Source organism: Paroedura picta, chromosome 6 (assembly GCF_049243985.1).
Source record: "Paroedura picta isolate Pp20150507F chromosome 6, Ppicta_v3.0, whole genome shotgun sequence".
Classification (NCBI taxonomy): domain Eukaryota; kingdom Metazoa; phylum Chordata; class Lepidosauria; order Squamata; family Gekkonidae; genus Paroedura; species Paroedura picta.
The window spans coordinates 21,250,585-21,268,629 of NC_135374.1; the positions used below are offsets into that span (position 1 = coordinate 21,250,585).

The 18,045-nt window shown below is 41.2% G+C and overlaps 1 protein-coding gene across 1 annotated transcript in view; it reads right to left on the reverse strand.

Moving 5' to 3' along the window:
* Positions 1 to 18,045, reverse strand: part of XPO4 (exportin 4) — a 76,248-nt gene that overhangs the window by 26,448 nt on the left and 31,755 nt on the right. Inside the window, exons 5-10 of the mRNA XM_077341675.1 lie at positions 16,373 to 16,489; positions 13,881 to 14,034; positions 9,966 to 10,078; positions 6,483 to 6,640; positions 6,115 to 6,289; positions 2,483 to 2,659 (exon numbers count right to left, since the gene is read on the reverse strand). Of these exons, the coding sequence (XP_077197790.1) occupies positions 2,483 to 2,659; positions 6,115 to 6,289; positions 6,483 to 6,640; positions 9,966 to 10,078; positions 13,881 to 14,034; positions 16,373 to 16,489 (894 nt within the window). The remainder of the gene's footprint in view (positions 1 to 2,482; positions 2,660 to 6,114; positions 6,290 to 6,482; positions 6,641 to 9,965; positions 10,079 to 13,880; positions 14,035 to 16,372; positions 16,490 to 18,045) is intronic.

The window sequence follows — 18,045 nt, forward strand, 5'->3', positions numbered from 1 at the left end:
GCTAACTGATTAGCATGTTTTAATGTGTTCAATCTACAGAAACACTCTTCATCTCCCAGTTTCTGATTCATTTTATAGCCTAGCACATATTACACCTTGCTGAACCAGATATTACAGTTAATTATAGACCAAGAAATTTAGAGATATGCTATGACGGAAGAAGGAGAAATTTAGAGATATGCTATGATGGAAGAAGAAGTCCACAGTTTAGTTCTGATTTTCTAAGCCACTGTTACAGGAGAATAATACCTGACGATGGGTAAAGACTGTGGCTCAGATGTTTATTGCTGCACACTACAGCAATAGTTGTTCAGAGATAAAACTCCAAGTTTATGAAAAATTCTTGGCTTGAAGTAGGTGAGAAAACAAACAGAAAACATTAAAATGAAGTTTCAGTGTCTTGCTCCCCAAATCCCCATTTATTAAAATGTATATTGTTTGCATCAATGCAGTTGTTGCTCATTTAAATTAATTTTCTTCTCATTACAATACTGCAGGCAGACCCTGCTTGCTCAAAGTATCATTAATGTACTGCATTTAGGAACACCAGATGCCAGCTGCACGTAATGTTACAGAGACTAAAAGCAAGATTTTTTTTTGACACAGGCAAAATCCATATTCAACTAGAGGAGGCCCCAATTTCAACAAACCAGATCAGTCCAAAAATCACAAATTGAAATATTTGAGATTGTTTTTTAATATGTTTTTCAACTTGTTCAGTTTTCTCTCTCCACAACAAGAAATAAAAATTCTGTCTAAAATTAAAGAAGACACACATAATAAAAAACTCAAATGACACCTCCATTTTTGCCTCCAAAGGGGATGCAGAAACAGGATCCTTGCCTTGTGTTCTTCACAAGGGGCTCTTTAAGCCCTCTTTCCTTTATGCAAACCGGCAAATAATGCTCTTAAAACTTCAAAGCCTCAGCTGTTTACTGAAGAGTGTGTCTCTATTTGAAAATCCCAGCTACTGCTTTGATATTGAACAAGCCAGGCCCTGCTAATGCCAGCTGTGGCTTTTAAATGGTTACTTGTGGGATGAACGACTTATCTTGCAGAAGATCATGAATTAACCTATATAAACAAGTTATGACAAGATTGCTGGACTATAAATTTAAAGGTGTATGAAATAGTCTCTTATACCAACACTTAAAACTACATGTTAGGGCTATCAAGAGCATTACATTCAGGCTCTCTTTACAATGCCACAAAGCAACAATAAGAGAGAGATATATTCCTTATAAAAGCAACAAGGAAATGCTCCATCTATCTTGTATAAAACTGATCACTAAGCAGCAGGCTATACTTATGCTTCTCCAAATTCTATCCTTGCTATCATAACAGGCAATGAAAACTGGGAGAGCCTGAAGGAGGAAGAGGAGCCATGGGAAGAGCTGGGTGAAGGGCTTATTCTAAGGTTGTCCCACTTTTGGAGGGATATCTGGGAGCACCTGGCAAATTGTACTTATGTTGAAATTAAAAATATATATTACAATACTATTTTTGCGTTCTACGCATTCTATGAAACTTTTTGTTGCTCCATATAGACCAAATTTTTAATCAAGACCCCCCCCCCCCGGGTCAATGGTGTCCCGCTTTACCAATGTTAAAATCTGGTCACCTTAGCTTATTCTGTTTTTACCGTCATGCTGTTAGGTAGCCTTTTGGCTACCAGTCTGGGGATTTACTTTAAACCTTGGTTTGAATAGTTTCAACCTGTTTTTATTGCAAAGGTTCTCGGGAACCATTATGGCTGAAAAGCTGTTGCTGAACGGAGTAAGTAATTCTTCTTTGGCTGCTTATTCAGAGAGGGAGATACCTGCTCATGAAACACAGAAGGGAAAGCCTTCTGTCAGCTACTCCTCCTTACCTGTCAACATGTCTCCCACCCTCCTCTTAGTTTGTTGTGAAGAAACCTTCAAAAGTTCAGAAGGCTTTTTACTGAGTGTGTGGTTCAGCTCTAATATGAATCCTGTTATAGAATGCCTAGTACAAAAACTTAACAGAAATGTTCTGAATCCTGCACTGGCTAGAAAGAGTATGACTATGGGACCAGGAGACCCATAGCTGCTTTCCATCTGACCATGCACTACAAATACATTTACACAAATACATATCAAGTATTTAAGACAATGTTTACAATAAACATCTAAACATCCGTAAGAAGCTCCTGACAGAGCGGTTTCTCAGTGGCTTCCTCGGGAGTTGGTGGGTTCTCCATCTTTGGAGATTTGTAAACAGAAGCTGGATAGCCATCTGACAGAGAGGCTGATTCTGTGTAGGTTCAAGGAGGTGGTAGGTTACAGTGGATGAGCGATAGGGTTGTCCTGCATAGTGCAAGGGTTTGAATAGATGACCCAGGAGGTCCCTTTCAACTCTATTATTCTATGATTCTAATATTTTTGTTAAATAATTAAGGGGAAGGTAAATCTTTTAACCACCTCTATATACTATAAAGTTCATTATCACATCAAAAACTTACCAAATTCCTTGTACCATCAGGAGCAGCTAAGTGGCACTGGATGTAAGAATTAAAAACCTGAACAGCATGCTGGGTGAAGAAGCCTTTATGGAAATGTTTGTCATCTTGTACTAAAGTAAGCCAAGATTCCAAGAGCTTGTCATACGCCTCCATATATACCATGTCATCTTTGTCAAGCTATGATACAGAGCAAAAGAAAAAAAATTACCAAAGAGTCATCCAAGATTCACCAAATTAGATTCATGATCATTAATAATTCAAATGAAAAGTATTTCCATCCATATATCAAATTATTTTTTTTAAACCTACATAAAAATTGTTCCAAAGTGGTCAGAGATGGCATTTAATGTTGGCATCTTTGAAAACTGCAACATGAACACTGATATAGGAAGCAGATGTTTTTTATTATAAGCACATACTTCAATAAATGTGACACAGCCATTGCAAACTTAAAAGACTATTTATCAAGAACAAGTCCTAACAGAACCACAGATGGCTACAAGTTTCCTTAATATGAAACCCTAATCCTAGCTTCTAGGCTTTCTGATTAACAGCTGGCAAACTCATGTAGCAATCCACTTCATGGTAAACACATGGAATTACATCCTTATACATGTGTAAAATTCAATAAAGCCAAAATGCTGTAAGGCAGCCAGTTAGTATCTGCTCAGCCCTGATATGTAAGCTCACTACAATGTTTGGGTCTTTTTCATTTGCCTAATGTGTTGAGTTTGATGCATATATGTCCCACAGTAGCCAATCTGTATTCACTAAACAGGAAAGTGGATCAAGGAATATTAGGCTTATACCTGTTTATTCCTCCAAGTTTCCACTATTAAAGGAAAAAAAACTCAGGGTTCTATGTGTTGCAGAGGCACCCTGCCCGCCTAGAAAACTTGCCTCAGGCACAGTTTTATGAAAGCTTGTTAGTGGCAATGGATATAAAGGAAATTTGCTCAAACTCTTGCATTCTTCCCCCACTCTTCTTTTTCTTTTAAAATCTGAACAGATTTATCATTCCATTTGATTGGAAGAGGAGGGAAAATCAACTCTGAAAGTAAAAAATGGATTTTGAAAAGTTCACAAAATGTTTTTTTGTTATACTGTCCTGATAACACACAAAAATTTGGATTGCTTTAGTAACGCTGTAAGGCATTTACAATTTTAAAATATGGTTAAAGTGTAGAAGCTGAACTAACAGTGTTGACTGCTAAGGCAAACTGCAAACCAGTCTTCCTGAAAAGACAAGTGCCTGCTTCCAGTCTGTCAAGTACCATCAGAACAGTTCTGCAGGCACTTGGTCAATAACCTCACTGTGTCTCTCCCTGGTCCTTTAAATTAGCACACATGTTTAAAGACTCTTCAGGCACAAGGACATGCTGTACCAGTGTGAACCAACGGCATGAGGAACTGCCAGTGCACAATCCTCTGCAGGAAATTAGATACTCATATGGTGTTTGAGATGGAGCCATCTGTGCCAACGATACAAAATAAAATCCACAACCAGGGAAGCTAAATGCCACCATAGCATTGCACTCACAATGATGCTGTAGCTAACGCTTTATTCTTCTTAGCTGCCATTCAATCTGCACTGACTAAATGTCTTTGACCCATTATGCATGGCAGCAGCCATGCTGGGCTGCTGCTGGGAATGCATCGGGGCAGCATGCATCCCAAGAAATGTGGAAGATTCCATGTTCCTTTACCGCAAGCTGTCCAGGGTGCTGTGCTGGGATGGTGGCAGCGTCGTGCACAATCTGCTGCCACCACCTCGGATTACCTGCCCCGTGCATAATTGGTATTTGAAATGCTTTAGAAAGAGTTGATGCAAGTGGTAGAAGAAACATTGGTGAACAGAAGACCATCAGGCTTCTCAATGAAAGGTGCAAGCCTGGAGACAACACTAAGAGACAAGCCCAATGTACATTTGCTTACTAACTTGTATTTGTATACTACCCTTCATCCACGTGCCATGTATCCATGTACTTTGAGAGCTCTTGCTGCTTCCCTCTCCAGCCACTGGTCTGGATATGTTCAGCTTCAGAGACACACTCTGAAGATACACTTTCAGGATCACACTCTAAATCCTAATCCTAAATCCATTCATTTGCCATTTAGTGCCTTGGTATCAGCAAAATACAGCTGCTGATAGCATCTTTCACTTCTGCTACAATTATTTTCACTCTGCAAGTTGGTTCTTGTAGAGCAATATTCTTTCTTCCACCTGGTTGTAACCACTGAAGCCAATTCTGAGCACTTTATGATAAAAATTACAGATTAGCCTACACATGTTACTAAGAAATCATCCTAGAAGTGGTAAATCCCCCTCAGACACTGCCAACTACAAAGCTACAAAGAAACTACTAAATCATGATTAAAATCACACAGACTGCACAGATTATGCTACACATAGTATTAAGAAATCATCAGAAGTGGTAAATCCCCTTAAGACACTGCCAACTACAAAACTGGGAAATAAAAACAGTCAAGGAGAGTGAGGGAGAAAAAGCACAAGATTATAGCAGGGAGTAAACAGGAACAAAAAACATGGAGCAGAAAGAGGGTAATGTGAATAGAAATATTCGTTTCCCTCCTGAACCTTTAAGTAAAAAGTCAGCTTAGTAGACCTCTGGGTTCATGCTGCAGAGGCACAGGTCAATGCCTATAATATGTACAGGGCCTTCAGATTAGAAAACTGCTATGTATGAAAGAAAATCTGGGGTCAGATCCAAACCATCACAAATAAAACATGCTCAGGTAATGGATCTTTTTTCCATCTCTCTGTCCCATCTGCAAAAAACTGCCCCTGAGCTAAAGTAGGAAATCTGCAGAAAGTCACAGATCTCCATTCTCTGTGAGTAGAAATCTCTTCAAGCTAGTCTACCTTTGGATCCAATCCCTGAAATGCATTCATGTACTATTTATTTTAGCTAATCTTACTGCATTTTCTGGGAGCATATAATAATAAACTGTATGATACAAGCTTCTTATGGATACTGAAGTCTCTAACTACCTTTCCCAGAAGGCTCATTAAAGGAATATTTTAAACACAAACTAAAATTATTTGGGGACTATAGGCTCATTAAAGGAATATTTTAAACACAAACTAAAATTATTTGGGGACTATAGCATTCCTAAAGCTGAATAAATTTGCTGCAACAGTTTAACATGACCCTAAAAGGTATGTTTCAGTTTGCATTTTTAAAAAAAAATATTAATGTGGGAAAACTGGAATAACATGGTAGCAAAACTGCACTGTTTGGGAGCATATTATAGATGCTGATTAATGTATCTCACATACACCCCCCACCCAATAGTGGCAGCGATTAAAACAGAGTTTAAAATAGGTGCAAATTTTCAACTGGTACTAAATTCTAACTCAAGGTATATTATCTGCTGTCCTTAAATTTCCCCCCATTGCATATAACAAGAATACACAGGTATGCCTAATTTGCCTACGGGGAGTGGCGGGAAATAAATCTAATAAATAATAATTATAATTATTATTATTATTATTTAAACTCGGACTAAATAGATATTAAGTTAAACAGAGAAAAAATTAAAATTAAAATGCAGCAATTAGTTACCAGTATTTTGAAATAAGACTTTTGAAGTTCAAAGCCAGTACTTACCACTTCTTCCAAAGCAGCACTCCTTCCAAAAGAGCAAGTGAGGTGTGTGAGGCAGTTGACGAAGGAAGAAAACAGGTCATTTGGAATGGCTGTTAATATATTGCGAGGAAATACAGTGATCAAGTTGCTGATTATACTGGATATTCCCACTGCTTCAGAATCCTCTATTTCAATTCTGCAGGAGACATTTTTGCATGTTTGTGTTCAGTCAATCGTTCTGTTCAAAATCAAGCCTACTAGGGTATCTTTGGAAAGATGTCTTTACATCGTTCTGTGTCACAGTTCCAACTACAAACAACAATGAGGAAGCAAGTCCCTCCCTCCCTCCCACGGCAAACTAAATTCTAGCAAGCAAAGATATTACGTACCCATTGATGGTGTTGAGCAATCCCTCAATGAAGTGAGCTAAGTAATCGACTTGTGAGCTCTCATCAGGAAACACTGGCCCATGAAGAGAGGCAAGCTGGGCTAGGCACTGCAGCGAGTCTTGTGCCATGTCTGTGTCTTCTCTAATTTTTCGATGCACCTTTTAGGAAGCGAGAAGGTTAACACCACATCGAGGGGGAAAAATAAGATGTTCTTTTACCAGTCACATGGCTTGCAATCCTAAGGAGCACACACACAAAAAGCTTTATCTAGTTTCTCTCGATATCAAGTTGAATCAGACTAAATAATTGCCAGCTATTTAAGTCTCTCAAACTGTGCTCGCAATATACGATCTTCACAAGTCATATTTAATTAGTCAAAGCTGACTGAGACCTACCTACATGTTGAACTGTCTATGCATGTTGAGTCTTAAAGAGAGAAACAGATGCCAGCCAGTCAGACACGCTGCTAATTCTAAAAACAGCAATAATGACAGCCATCTGTATTATGCTAACTATGCCTGGGCTACAGCGTCTTGCTAAAGTTAGTCGACAAGTTCAATCAAGATTATATAGATGCTTCTTTAACAGAAGTAAACACGGAACCTTCAAGAGAGCAAATACAACTTGTAGCAAAATCCTTCAGTTGCTTTTGAGATAACAATACTCAGCCAACTAACAGGACTCTGTCACTTTCAGCTACTAGCCTGTCTATGTCAAAAATAAATCATATCAGTAAACCGGCATTTATATCTGACTGAATGTTAGTGGCCACGTGTGGACATCAAAAGTCTTAATTGAAAGACAATGTATTCTTACATACATGTAAAGCAGAACATCTTGCATTTGACATGATGATATATGTCAGGGATGGCCAAACTGTGGCTCTCCAGATGTCCATGGAGCATGTTGGCAGGTGCTCAAAGTAATTATAGTCCATGGACATCTGGAGAGCCACAGTTTGGCCACCCTTGATATAGAGCTTGATCTCGGATTCTGGTGGATGTGGATTTTCGCTACATCCCCCTCCGTCAACCCTTCCGGGGAAGTCAGTTCTTGGTCTTATGAGACCCACGTGGACAAACCACCAAATGCTGGAGTAGGCTTGCAGTGAGGAAGGGGGGTATGGAAAAGTAAGCCCCCATCTCTGCTGACAAAAGAGGGATGAAGGGTACATTTATCCCCTTACTCAGTGTAGCCCCCCCCCCGCATCCTGGTCTATATGGCTATTTGCTTATGGGAAGGGGGGACCAGTGATGCCAGGAGTTCACTTTCTGGGGTGAAAAGGGCTACACAGGAAGGACATGAAAGCTGCCAAGATTCATGCTCCATCTGCTGGTAGATGGTGGCACATAGATCTGCTGGCACGTTTGAATCTTGCCATTTGTTATAATAAAGTTATTTCAGTCATAATTAGACAAATTTGTATTTCAAATACTCAAGTAAATGACAAATAACCAAATAGTAGCAGCATTTAAACCAAAAGAAAGACATTCTTTAGTTCTTCATTTTAATGGGGGTGTTTACATTAAACACAATAGTCATCTTGGAAAGATTAAACAACATCAAGCTTCTAGAAAGTTAAGAGGCAGATAAAAGAACGGTCAGTTTTCTGCAAGACAGTCGGATAAATGAGATTTTAATGGTTGGCTGTATTCTTGATGATGATTAATGAAAGCATGAACTCCTCAAACCGAGTCACAAATATTGCAGGTAAACTATGAATAAGGAATCCATGTAAACAGCTGAGAGCTTGCTGCTTTGGCAATCCTTGAGTAATAGATAAACTCACAGAGAAACCAGACATGGTTATATTAATATCCAAATGTTGATCTAAATCCAGTCTGCTTTTGAGATCCAGTGCTGAATGTTTAAAAGCAAAATGCCAAATTTTTTTGGGGGGGGAGTTTTAACCTAGAGGTTTAATAAAAGCAAAATTAATGTTAGAAAGGGTTAACCTATAAACTCAGCAGCTCCTTGCTTGAGGAGGATCCCAGCTGACAGTAGCAACTGGCTGAGTGGTCTAGGCAGCTGTTCACATTGTGTGCAGCTGTTAAGTGGTCTGCTGTCAAGTTTTTCACCTTTTTGAAAAGGCTTGAGCCGGTTAAAAAAACTTGCAAGTAACTATGTACACAAACAACAGATAAAGCCGTCGGGAGAATTAATATGGTGTACCAAAGGTTTACTATAATATGCTATTCATCATCTCGACACAGTTTTAAATACACTTCTTTGAAAGCAATACCCTCAAATTCCAACAATACGGAATTCTATTTCGGTAGATAAACCCAAAACGGTTTCTTCAGACATTTTCCGAGTCAGTAATTTAATATTAAAAGCAGAGCATTTCCCCTCTAACTTGCATAAGCAAATGCTGCAGTCCTGCAACCGCTTACTTGGGGACAAGCCTCATTTAAGCATGTCTATGACCCATTATGCACGGGGGTTTTAGCGCACATTCGGGGTGGAATGGCGGCGACTAAAATCACCGATAACGCACGGAGCCGGATGCAACCGGCTGCAGCTTCGGTGCATGCCGCCAAAAAAGCCGCGTCAGTGAAACGCGGAAGAAAGCGCAGCTTCCGGGTGACCGGGGCGCAACCAGAAGCGGCGCCCGGATCGCCGCAAACATAATCGGTTACTCTGGGTTTTGCCGCCGTCGCGCCCCACCCCGTGCATAACCGGTGTGCATCACGTCTTCCCCCTCCCCGTTTTCCATGTGACCCGAAATCGCCGTTTGGGCGGCCGTGCATAATGGGCCACACTGAGCAATAAGGAGCTCAACTCAAAAGCAGTGAAGGCTGCTTCCTATACAATTTCATGAATTCTTGCCTCCAGGTAGAAAAGCTGTGTGCACACTTATGTGAGGCACAAGCATGTAAGGCACACAGAGACATGCATGTACTTGTCAGACAACAGCATAAATAGCATGATTGTTTTTAATATTATAGGCATTATCCATTGAGACAAGTGCCCTGTAAGGAGTAAAATTTAGTACTCTATGTTGTTCTAAGTACCAGGTCTCCCTGGACAGCAAACAGAGATTAGTCTCTTTTTCATCATCAGCTGGAAGACACTTCATAGAACATCAATAATGGTAGCTCTGTAGCTTGTCCAGGCCTTGCTGCAGTGCCTAAAATCAGTACCACAACAGTCAATATTGTTTCCTGGTTTCATTTGCTGCTAGAGCTACCAATCTAAATCCAGCGTGCAAAAAGCTCTTACCCATTTCATTAACACTTGTTCTACAAGCCAAGCTTTTAATCACTGAGTGCACATAAAGGCACATCATTAGCATCTAATGTTTAAAAAACAACCTAACGCATAATTGCTTGACAAACCACAGAGCTACATTATTCAACTATCTTACCTGAATTTATCCTTCCTGATCACAAAGGAGAGAAATAATCCAACAGCGGTCTTAGAAAGGGGCAGCAGCAGCTCTTCTGGGCTACTGAATTAGCAAAACAGAAGAATAGGACTTACTGTAAAGAAAAGTTCCATAACTCTGCTGTCCAGGAGGGTCTCGCGCCAGGACTCTGTTGGCTTTAGCATCACATTTTGTGAGGATTCAAACATAGCTATATAATGTCTGCCTAGTTATCTGGTGTCAAGGTCAACAACAACATTCCAACTTGGCTTAAAAAAAAGAAGAGAGATCTCAGATACAACAGGTCCCATTCAGGAAGAATGCAATGGAAACAAACTTTAAGCCTCTTCACATACACAGCATAATTCATGCATGAGGACAAGGAATAAAAGGTATTAAGTGCTGGAAAAAAAAGAATGCCCAAGGAATGCCCAATAAGAGTGATCACAGTGACGAGACATTCCACAGCGGCACGATCGCTTTAACAATCAGAAGGTAAAAGGGAAGCAAAAATGACGTATGCAAATGTGTAGAAAACATGGTTTTTGATATAAAAGCCCTCTACTTAAAACATTGCGTGCTGGTTTTACGAGGAGGCACTAATACTTTGAAAGATAGTTCCAAAGGGTACCCAAGTGGGTTTGCAGTAGAATAACTAGATTTGAGACCAGTAGCAACTAAGAGACTAACAAGCTTTTTCTTTTTTTTTGGGGGGGGGGTAGGTATGAATTTTTGAGAGTCAAAGCTCCTTTCAACAGATGTTGTTCTCTATAGTACTACTGGACTCAAATCTAGCTGTAGCTGTTGGAAGTCTCTTTACTGACACGCGATAATATTTTTCAAACTAAATTGATTTTATTTCCCTGCTATGCCAGAAAGCAAACAAGTGTTACATGCTTTGCTTGCAGAGCAGGATTGATAAACAAACATCTTACTTTTAGTTATTAAAATACTTATAGCCCACCTTTCCTTGTGGCTCACAAATCACAATAAAAACACACAAGTATTAAAGCTTTGATGTCTGAAACAAGGGACAATCGTCAAATTCTGCATGGCTAAAGTTTTAAAAGAATGGATGGTCCTCAAAAATAGACAGACACTGCTTAATATTGCTTAGAGCTATTATAAAAAATTATATTGACATCAACTATCACACTTGGAAGTCAGCCCCAAAATATGTTAGCATGATCCCCTACATTTGTTCCTGCAATAAAGTGAAGCATTTAACAAACGTGCACATCTATTTGCATTCAATGTCGTGCATAAGTTACAAGAAGCTTTGAATATTTACTGTATACATTAACAATCCAAAAAGTCAGATACCATGTAGTCTATCATTTGCATCTCTGTCACCCATAAAGAGATATTCCATTCCTTTCGGTTCTTCCATTAAAGTGAAATAGGAGACATGCCTTAAGGGCAAAACCTCTTAAGCAAATACATTTTGTCCAAGCTACATGGTACCAGCTTTAAGGCCCACAAAGAATACTTGGTGTATTTTAGAATTCAAAAGGATGTCAAAATATATGCTAATATTGTCCTATAATGCTTTTTAAGAAAAGAAAATAGAAACCTGAAAATTGCAAAATAATATCTCAATATACACAAACATCCAATGTTATTGGAATGCAGTTACTTTTAAACATTATACAAATTTTATGAAAATGTACCTTCATTTTTTAAATATATGTTATAAAAATATACATGAAAAACAGAATACCAAAAATCAAATGCTAAACAACTTGAGAAAAAGAGAAAAGAAATGTCTATAATTATTGATGTACTTTTAGTTTTACAGCTTTAACATGATGTTGCTACAACTCCGCTGCTTATGCCTAATTAATTGGTCAGTCATTTATTTCTCAGCTCAGGCAGGCATTGCTGTCTCCCTCATCTCATGGAAATTGGGAGCTGTTGCCTGTCTTGTCCTATGCAGGACTCAACCAGGGCAAGCCAGTAAGAGATGCCTGCTTTGCCTTGAGCAAGGTGGGTGCCGCCTTCTTCCTCATCTTGTGTGGATCTTGGGCAGGCTAGGCACCACTTTCTCATCTTGTGTGAGGCTCAGGTGGGCCAGAATGTACCACCTCTGCCTTGCTTCAGGCAGGGTTGGCAGTGCTTTCCTCCACACTTTTCAACATCTTTATGTGCCCTCTGGCTCAGCTGGTACAGAACTCTGGGCTGGGTTATCATCAATATCCTGATGACCTCAAGCTCTACCTCCTCATGGATGGATGGACTCTCCCCCCCCCCCGAACCATTTGCCTGATGTTGGAAGCCATAGCTGGATGGCTCGAGCAGCGACACCTATAGCATAGTTGTGTTTTATGTGGGTTTTTTATTGCTGAACCCACTGCAAGACAGCTTGCCAAGAGCAGGGGGAAACAAATCCAATAATAAATAAAATGAAAATGAACTCTCTCACTTTGTGTGAAGCTCAGACTGCTGCATCCCTTGACCCATACAGGGCCAGGTACCCCTATATCCTGCCTTGTATGGGACTTGAGCTGGCTAGGTAACCCTGTCTCCCTAGCTCACAGGACTTGGGTAGGCTGGGGCCACCCACCTCATGCAGGGGTGAGGTGGGCTGGACACTGATTCCCCTGCCTTCTTCTGGGCTGAGTCCTCCTAGCATCGTGCTTGGTCAACCTAGCTGTGGGAAAGACACAGGCCCACTTGGAAGTGTCCTGGTGCTCTTAATTGCCAGTCTACACTTACCTGTGATGTAAATTCTGCTGAAAATATATAACTCAGCCAAGGTCATTAAATGAGTGGCCACAGCGGAATGGGGATTGAGGCCTAGCATGAAACTCTAACCATTATACTATACTGGCTTTTATAGAGTGGCTGCTGTTGAATAGTCGTAAGCAGCTGGGCCTCAATGAATCACACAAGTCACTGTACCAAAACCCCTGCCAGACCTAGCCTCAACAAGCCCTCCCTCAAAAGACAAAACAGCCCCAGAAAGAGTCTTGCCCCTTCCCTGCCTTTTTACTGACAGAAACCAAGCTTGTTATGGTTGCTTAGCAACAGTAACTGAGGTCATCTATTTCTTAAAGTTACAAATGTTCCCTTTACTATTTTGTTTTTCTTAACTCCCTCCCTTTTTGCTAGATTTCAGATTTCCCCCTGAATGTCCAATGGACATGGTAGACTGGCCCTCAACATTAAGTCCTCAACATTAACCCTGGTCTCCAAAGGCAACATTGTTGATCTCAACCAAGCATGACACCCAAGTACTATGGAGCTCGCCATGGTCCTCATAATTGCATCTGCAGAATGTCGTTCCACCTTAATCTGTTGTTTGGAGAGCATCTGTGTGCAGAATTTTAGCAAGTGGCAATTTCTCTTCTGGCAGAAGTGCTAGGAAGGGAAGAATCCTCTCCCATAAAAAGAGGCCATATGGGCCATATGAATAATTTGTTTGTCAGTCTGAGTCATCTTCGCTCTACATTGGGAATACTACTTGAAGAGGACTTTCTGAGCCATTGAAGATAGAAGCCAACATAATTCCTGATAATCCAAACAGGTTTCTCTCCCAAATGGCTAGAGACTCTACAGCAGGGGTAGTCAACCTGTGGTCCTCCAGATGTTCATGGACTACAATTCCCATGCGCCCCTGGCAGCAAATGCTGGCAGGGGCTCATAGGAATTGTAGTCCATGGAGGTTGACTATCCCTGCTCTACAGCACATGGGAATTGTAGTCCTGCAGGTTGACTATCCCTGCTCTACAGCACAACGTACTCCTTTGGCAGCAACAGAGGAACTGAGGGTAATGGCGGTGCTGCTGCACAGGGGCACTTGTCCTTGGGCAGGAACAAGCTTCTGGTTTCAGTGCACAACACTCCCTAGAGGCTTTTAGCTATAAAGACCTATCTGATGGCGGGCCTGCTCATGCCCAGCTCCACATGGGACTGCACAGAAGATTGATGATGACCAAAATTCTGAATCTTATGGTTCTCCCACAAAATGGTTTTTCAAAATCACACTCGCTTTCCCACTTGAAAATAAAGAGTCCATTAGAAAAGGATATAATTTGGAGGAAGAAAATTCCAGCTTAAGACCTGATTGGCTAGTGCAAGATAACGCTGAAAGACTGAAGACATCTGAGCATTAAGATTTTCACACCGGCTGAATTCCTGTAGTACCTCTACAGTGAGCATGAAGATCTGGCGAAGATCATCCTCCTATACAATCAGGACAAATTCAGACATTTTAATAATCTTGCACTGGAACACTGCTAAAGGTAATCAAACTAAGAAGGAAACCAACAAGGCATTTTGCTTCTTGTATTTATATGGTCTAATGCACTTAAGTAATTCAGTGATCAATAAAGTTATACAAAATGTGTACAGCTACTTGCACAATAGGTAACTATGTCTAAGCTGTTATAAAACTGAAGAATAATGCCTTAAAACTATAATCAAGTGTCAAATTTCAGACATATAACCTGAGATCATATATCGTTAACACTATTTTGCTACCTTATATATTTGGGAAATTGCCTCCTGGGAAGAGACTGTCCAGGGCTCTGTCCGTCCAGTTCCATCCTGGTTGGCCCTCCCCGCTCCAGCTCCTTGCCTGCTAGAAGCCTTGTGGCTGCGGCCTCCATTGTCACTCACAAGGAGAGAGGCAGCGACAAGGCTTTGCGGCCTGCAGGTACGCTCCTGCTGGGAGGGAGCCGTCAGGGGATAGTTTGTAGCCTCCCTGTGGGCCCACTCCCTTTAGCCCGGGAAGTGCTCTCGCTGCAGCGGCAGCACTTCCCAGCTCAAAGGGAGCCTCCTGCGGCAGCACTGCTGGCGGGCATAGGGGGGAGGTTTCCACTCCCTTAAGCCCGCTTCGTGGGCCAAAGGGAGCCACAGCCCCCTCTCACGCCCTCCTGCCTGCTGCCCCTTTCAAAGCCCATTTTTAAAATGGGCTTTGATACTTGTTGTTAGGTGCGAAGTCGTGTCCGACCCATCATGACCCCATGGACAATGATCCTCCAGTACTTCCTGTCCTCTACCATTCTCCAGAGTCCATTTAAGTTCAAACATACTGCTTTGATACTGGTTCATAAATAATACTGCCCCACAGCATCCCATCAAAGCTTCAGTAAAATACATGATTCTTGCTTTGCTTTTTAGAGATATGATGAATGAGCATAGGGAAGAGAACCAGTGAAAAAATACACTAAGTACATTACTTGCCATATATGGAGCAGTTAAGTATATTTGCTGTGCAGATATACATAGTATTGTATCTAAATGAGGCCAGCTATGTGAGAATGAATAAATCCATCCCATAATAGCCTAGTATTTTTTTCCTTTCTTTATTATGTAGATTCTCTCCAGAGACCTGTGGTGGGTTACACTATATAAAATCCAATAAAAAACATCATAAAACACCAACCCCATAAAACAGAACATAAGATAAGATTAGTGGCATAATTCCCCACCCCAGCAGCATCCACCCCGGGGTGGGGTACACTAGATGTTGCTGCATAGCCTGAGGAGGGGCCCCATTGTTCCTAGCCCTGACCTCAACCAAAGACCTGGTGGAACAGCTCCATTTTGCAGGCCCTGCAGAAGTTTGATAGGGCCCCCAGCTCTCCTAGGAGTTCATTCCACCAGGTCAGGGCCAGATCTTGTTGTTGATGACATATTAGCTCCACAGGGAATATAAAACCCTTCCCAGATTTTGTGAACAAACAAGCACTTCCACACAAACAAGGGAGGGGTGATTTTTGCTGCTATGCAAATAACAGCCTCATGTGCCACATCAAATGTGCTTTCCCCAAATTTGTGCTGTAAGGGACACTGAGTGGAAAAGATCTATTATATAAATACCTCTTTACTCACAGTTCTCAGGACACTGAAGTTGTTCTAAAATTGAAATTGTGTTGTATTGTTGCTTTAAACTTTATATAATAAAAATTGCTTAAGTTTCTGCATGTTTTATATTCATCTAAACACCGCCGCGGACTAAATAAACGCTAAGGGGTTCTGGGGCAGGATGTGTCCGTGATGAGGAAGGGTCCGGATTGGACCCTTCCTCTGGACAGACAATCGCACCTGCCGATTGATCCCTCTGATTCCCAGCCCCAGCAACTGCGAGCCGCGCACAGCGCGGCTCGCAGTTGCTCCCGGCCTGACGCGCCGAGAGGCGCTTTGTGCCTCTTGCCACGTCAGGCCGCCGCCCCAGGGAGCCTCCAGCAGCTGCGCAGAGCGCGGCTGCCGGGGGCTCCCTGCCTGGGGGCCTGACACTGTGAGAGGCGCTTTGCGCCTCTCGCCGCGTCAGGCTGCCCCCGGCAGTCGCACGGAGCGCCACACACAGCCGCCGCCGGGGGACATGACAAAATGTAAGTTGCTAGCGCCCGCTGTATTCCTCATACAGCGGGCTCTATTACTAGTTAGTAAATAAAACCAATCTTGCCTTATTAATTCAGATGGGTAGCCATGTTGGCTTGAAGCAACAGATCATTGGACTCAAACTTTGTTCTTTCCTTATTAAGAATACTTATTAGGAATATACGAGCAAACTTACTTGAAATATTCGTTTGCAGTTACCATGGAACTCCATACTAAGTCCAATATTGCTGGTTTTGCTTGAACTTGAGAATTCACTCAACAATGCCGTTAAAATAGAACAGGCTAGGGTTTGCTGTAAGAATTGAGAGAGAAGTTACTAAGAAAGTTGAATTACAGTGAAATAATATTTTCAAGTGTCTCAGTTTATGATCAGACAAATTAAATGCAATTGTGTATCAAGAATCCCCCATTAATTTACCATTATACTTATTCCTCTAGAGAAATGAAAATGTTCACATACTCTGCACCAGCATTAAAGCTCTAAAATTTAAATTCCAAAATTGTGAGCTTATAATTCTACATCTAAACTCACAACTATAGTGTGTTTTGAGAATCAGTAAATTAATTGGCCAAAAATAAACATAACACTCCTGAGTGTTATTAAGAGATTTTAGGCATCAACAGGATTATGTGCTTCTCTGAGCACTTGTGTACAGATGCCTCCACACTGACTCCCAAATGCTACGGTTAAGGGTAACAGCAGGGCCACTGGGAGGGGGGCAGGAAGACTGTTTGACCTGGGTCTCAAGCTCAAAGGGGTAGGGGTATCAATTTTTGGCACTTGTTAATTTTTCGACTTAATTCACAACTTGTTCTTATGAACATCATGTATCATTTTTATTTGTATTATGGCTAGAGTCCTCAAAAACTGGAAGCACTCCAAGCCTCCCTAGGTATATCTATATTGACCTTTAATCATGACTGTTAACACAGTTCCCAGTTGGATACAGTGCATGTATAAAAGTACTCCTTCTCTTAAATATGGTTAAAAAATAGGGAGAGCTCAATGCATTCCATTTCCTTACTCCCCTTGCATGCATAAATCGCTCTGCCTTTTGATTTTCACCAATGAACATTGTGCAGTGTAGCTGATATCTTCCCATCAGATCTTGGAAGCTAAGCAAGGCCAACCCTGGCTAGTATTTGGATGGGAGACCTACACAAATTTTGATGAAGTTCTTCCGAGGAAGACTAGGGGTCATGGCATGGAGGAAGGACATGGCAAACCACCTGTGAACATCTCTCACCTGGCTGCCAGACAATCCTCAGATCTCCTGGCTACACTACACATGCTATATGATAAATAGGCTGCATTACAAGTTAGTTTGCAAATGCATCACTAACTAGAATCAGAAAGTGATGTTTGGTGAACTGTGCAAGAAGAAGGCCTTCTCCACATGAATGGAGCGTCACAGTGTGAAGTTCCCACATCTCCATCTGATGCCATTTGAGAATCCCAACCCTCTAGAATCAGGGTTTTTTTTTTTGGGGGGGGGGTACAGAACATCTCCAAATAATATGCACTGTTGTAGCTAGATGTTTAGTTCTAAGTGTCTGACAGTGAGTCAACCATTAATGTTGTGGTTGATACAACACTGCATCATGATTTCCTCTTAAAATCAAAAGGAGGGAGAAATTTCCATTAAAAAAGAAACACACAAGCCCGTATGGCACTCTATACTTCCCACCCACAGTTACATCAGGCTCTGTTATATATGCGGTAAACCGAAGGAGAAACAAGCATGTTAAACAAGCATGATTAAGATCACATCCTACGGATCACAGAATCACAGAACTGGAGCTATAAAGGCCTGCTAGTCCAACCTCTACTCAGTGAAGCAAATTTTT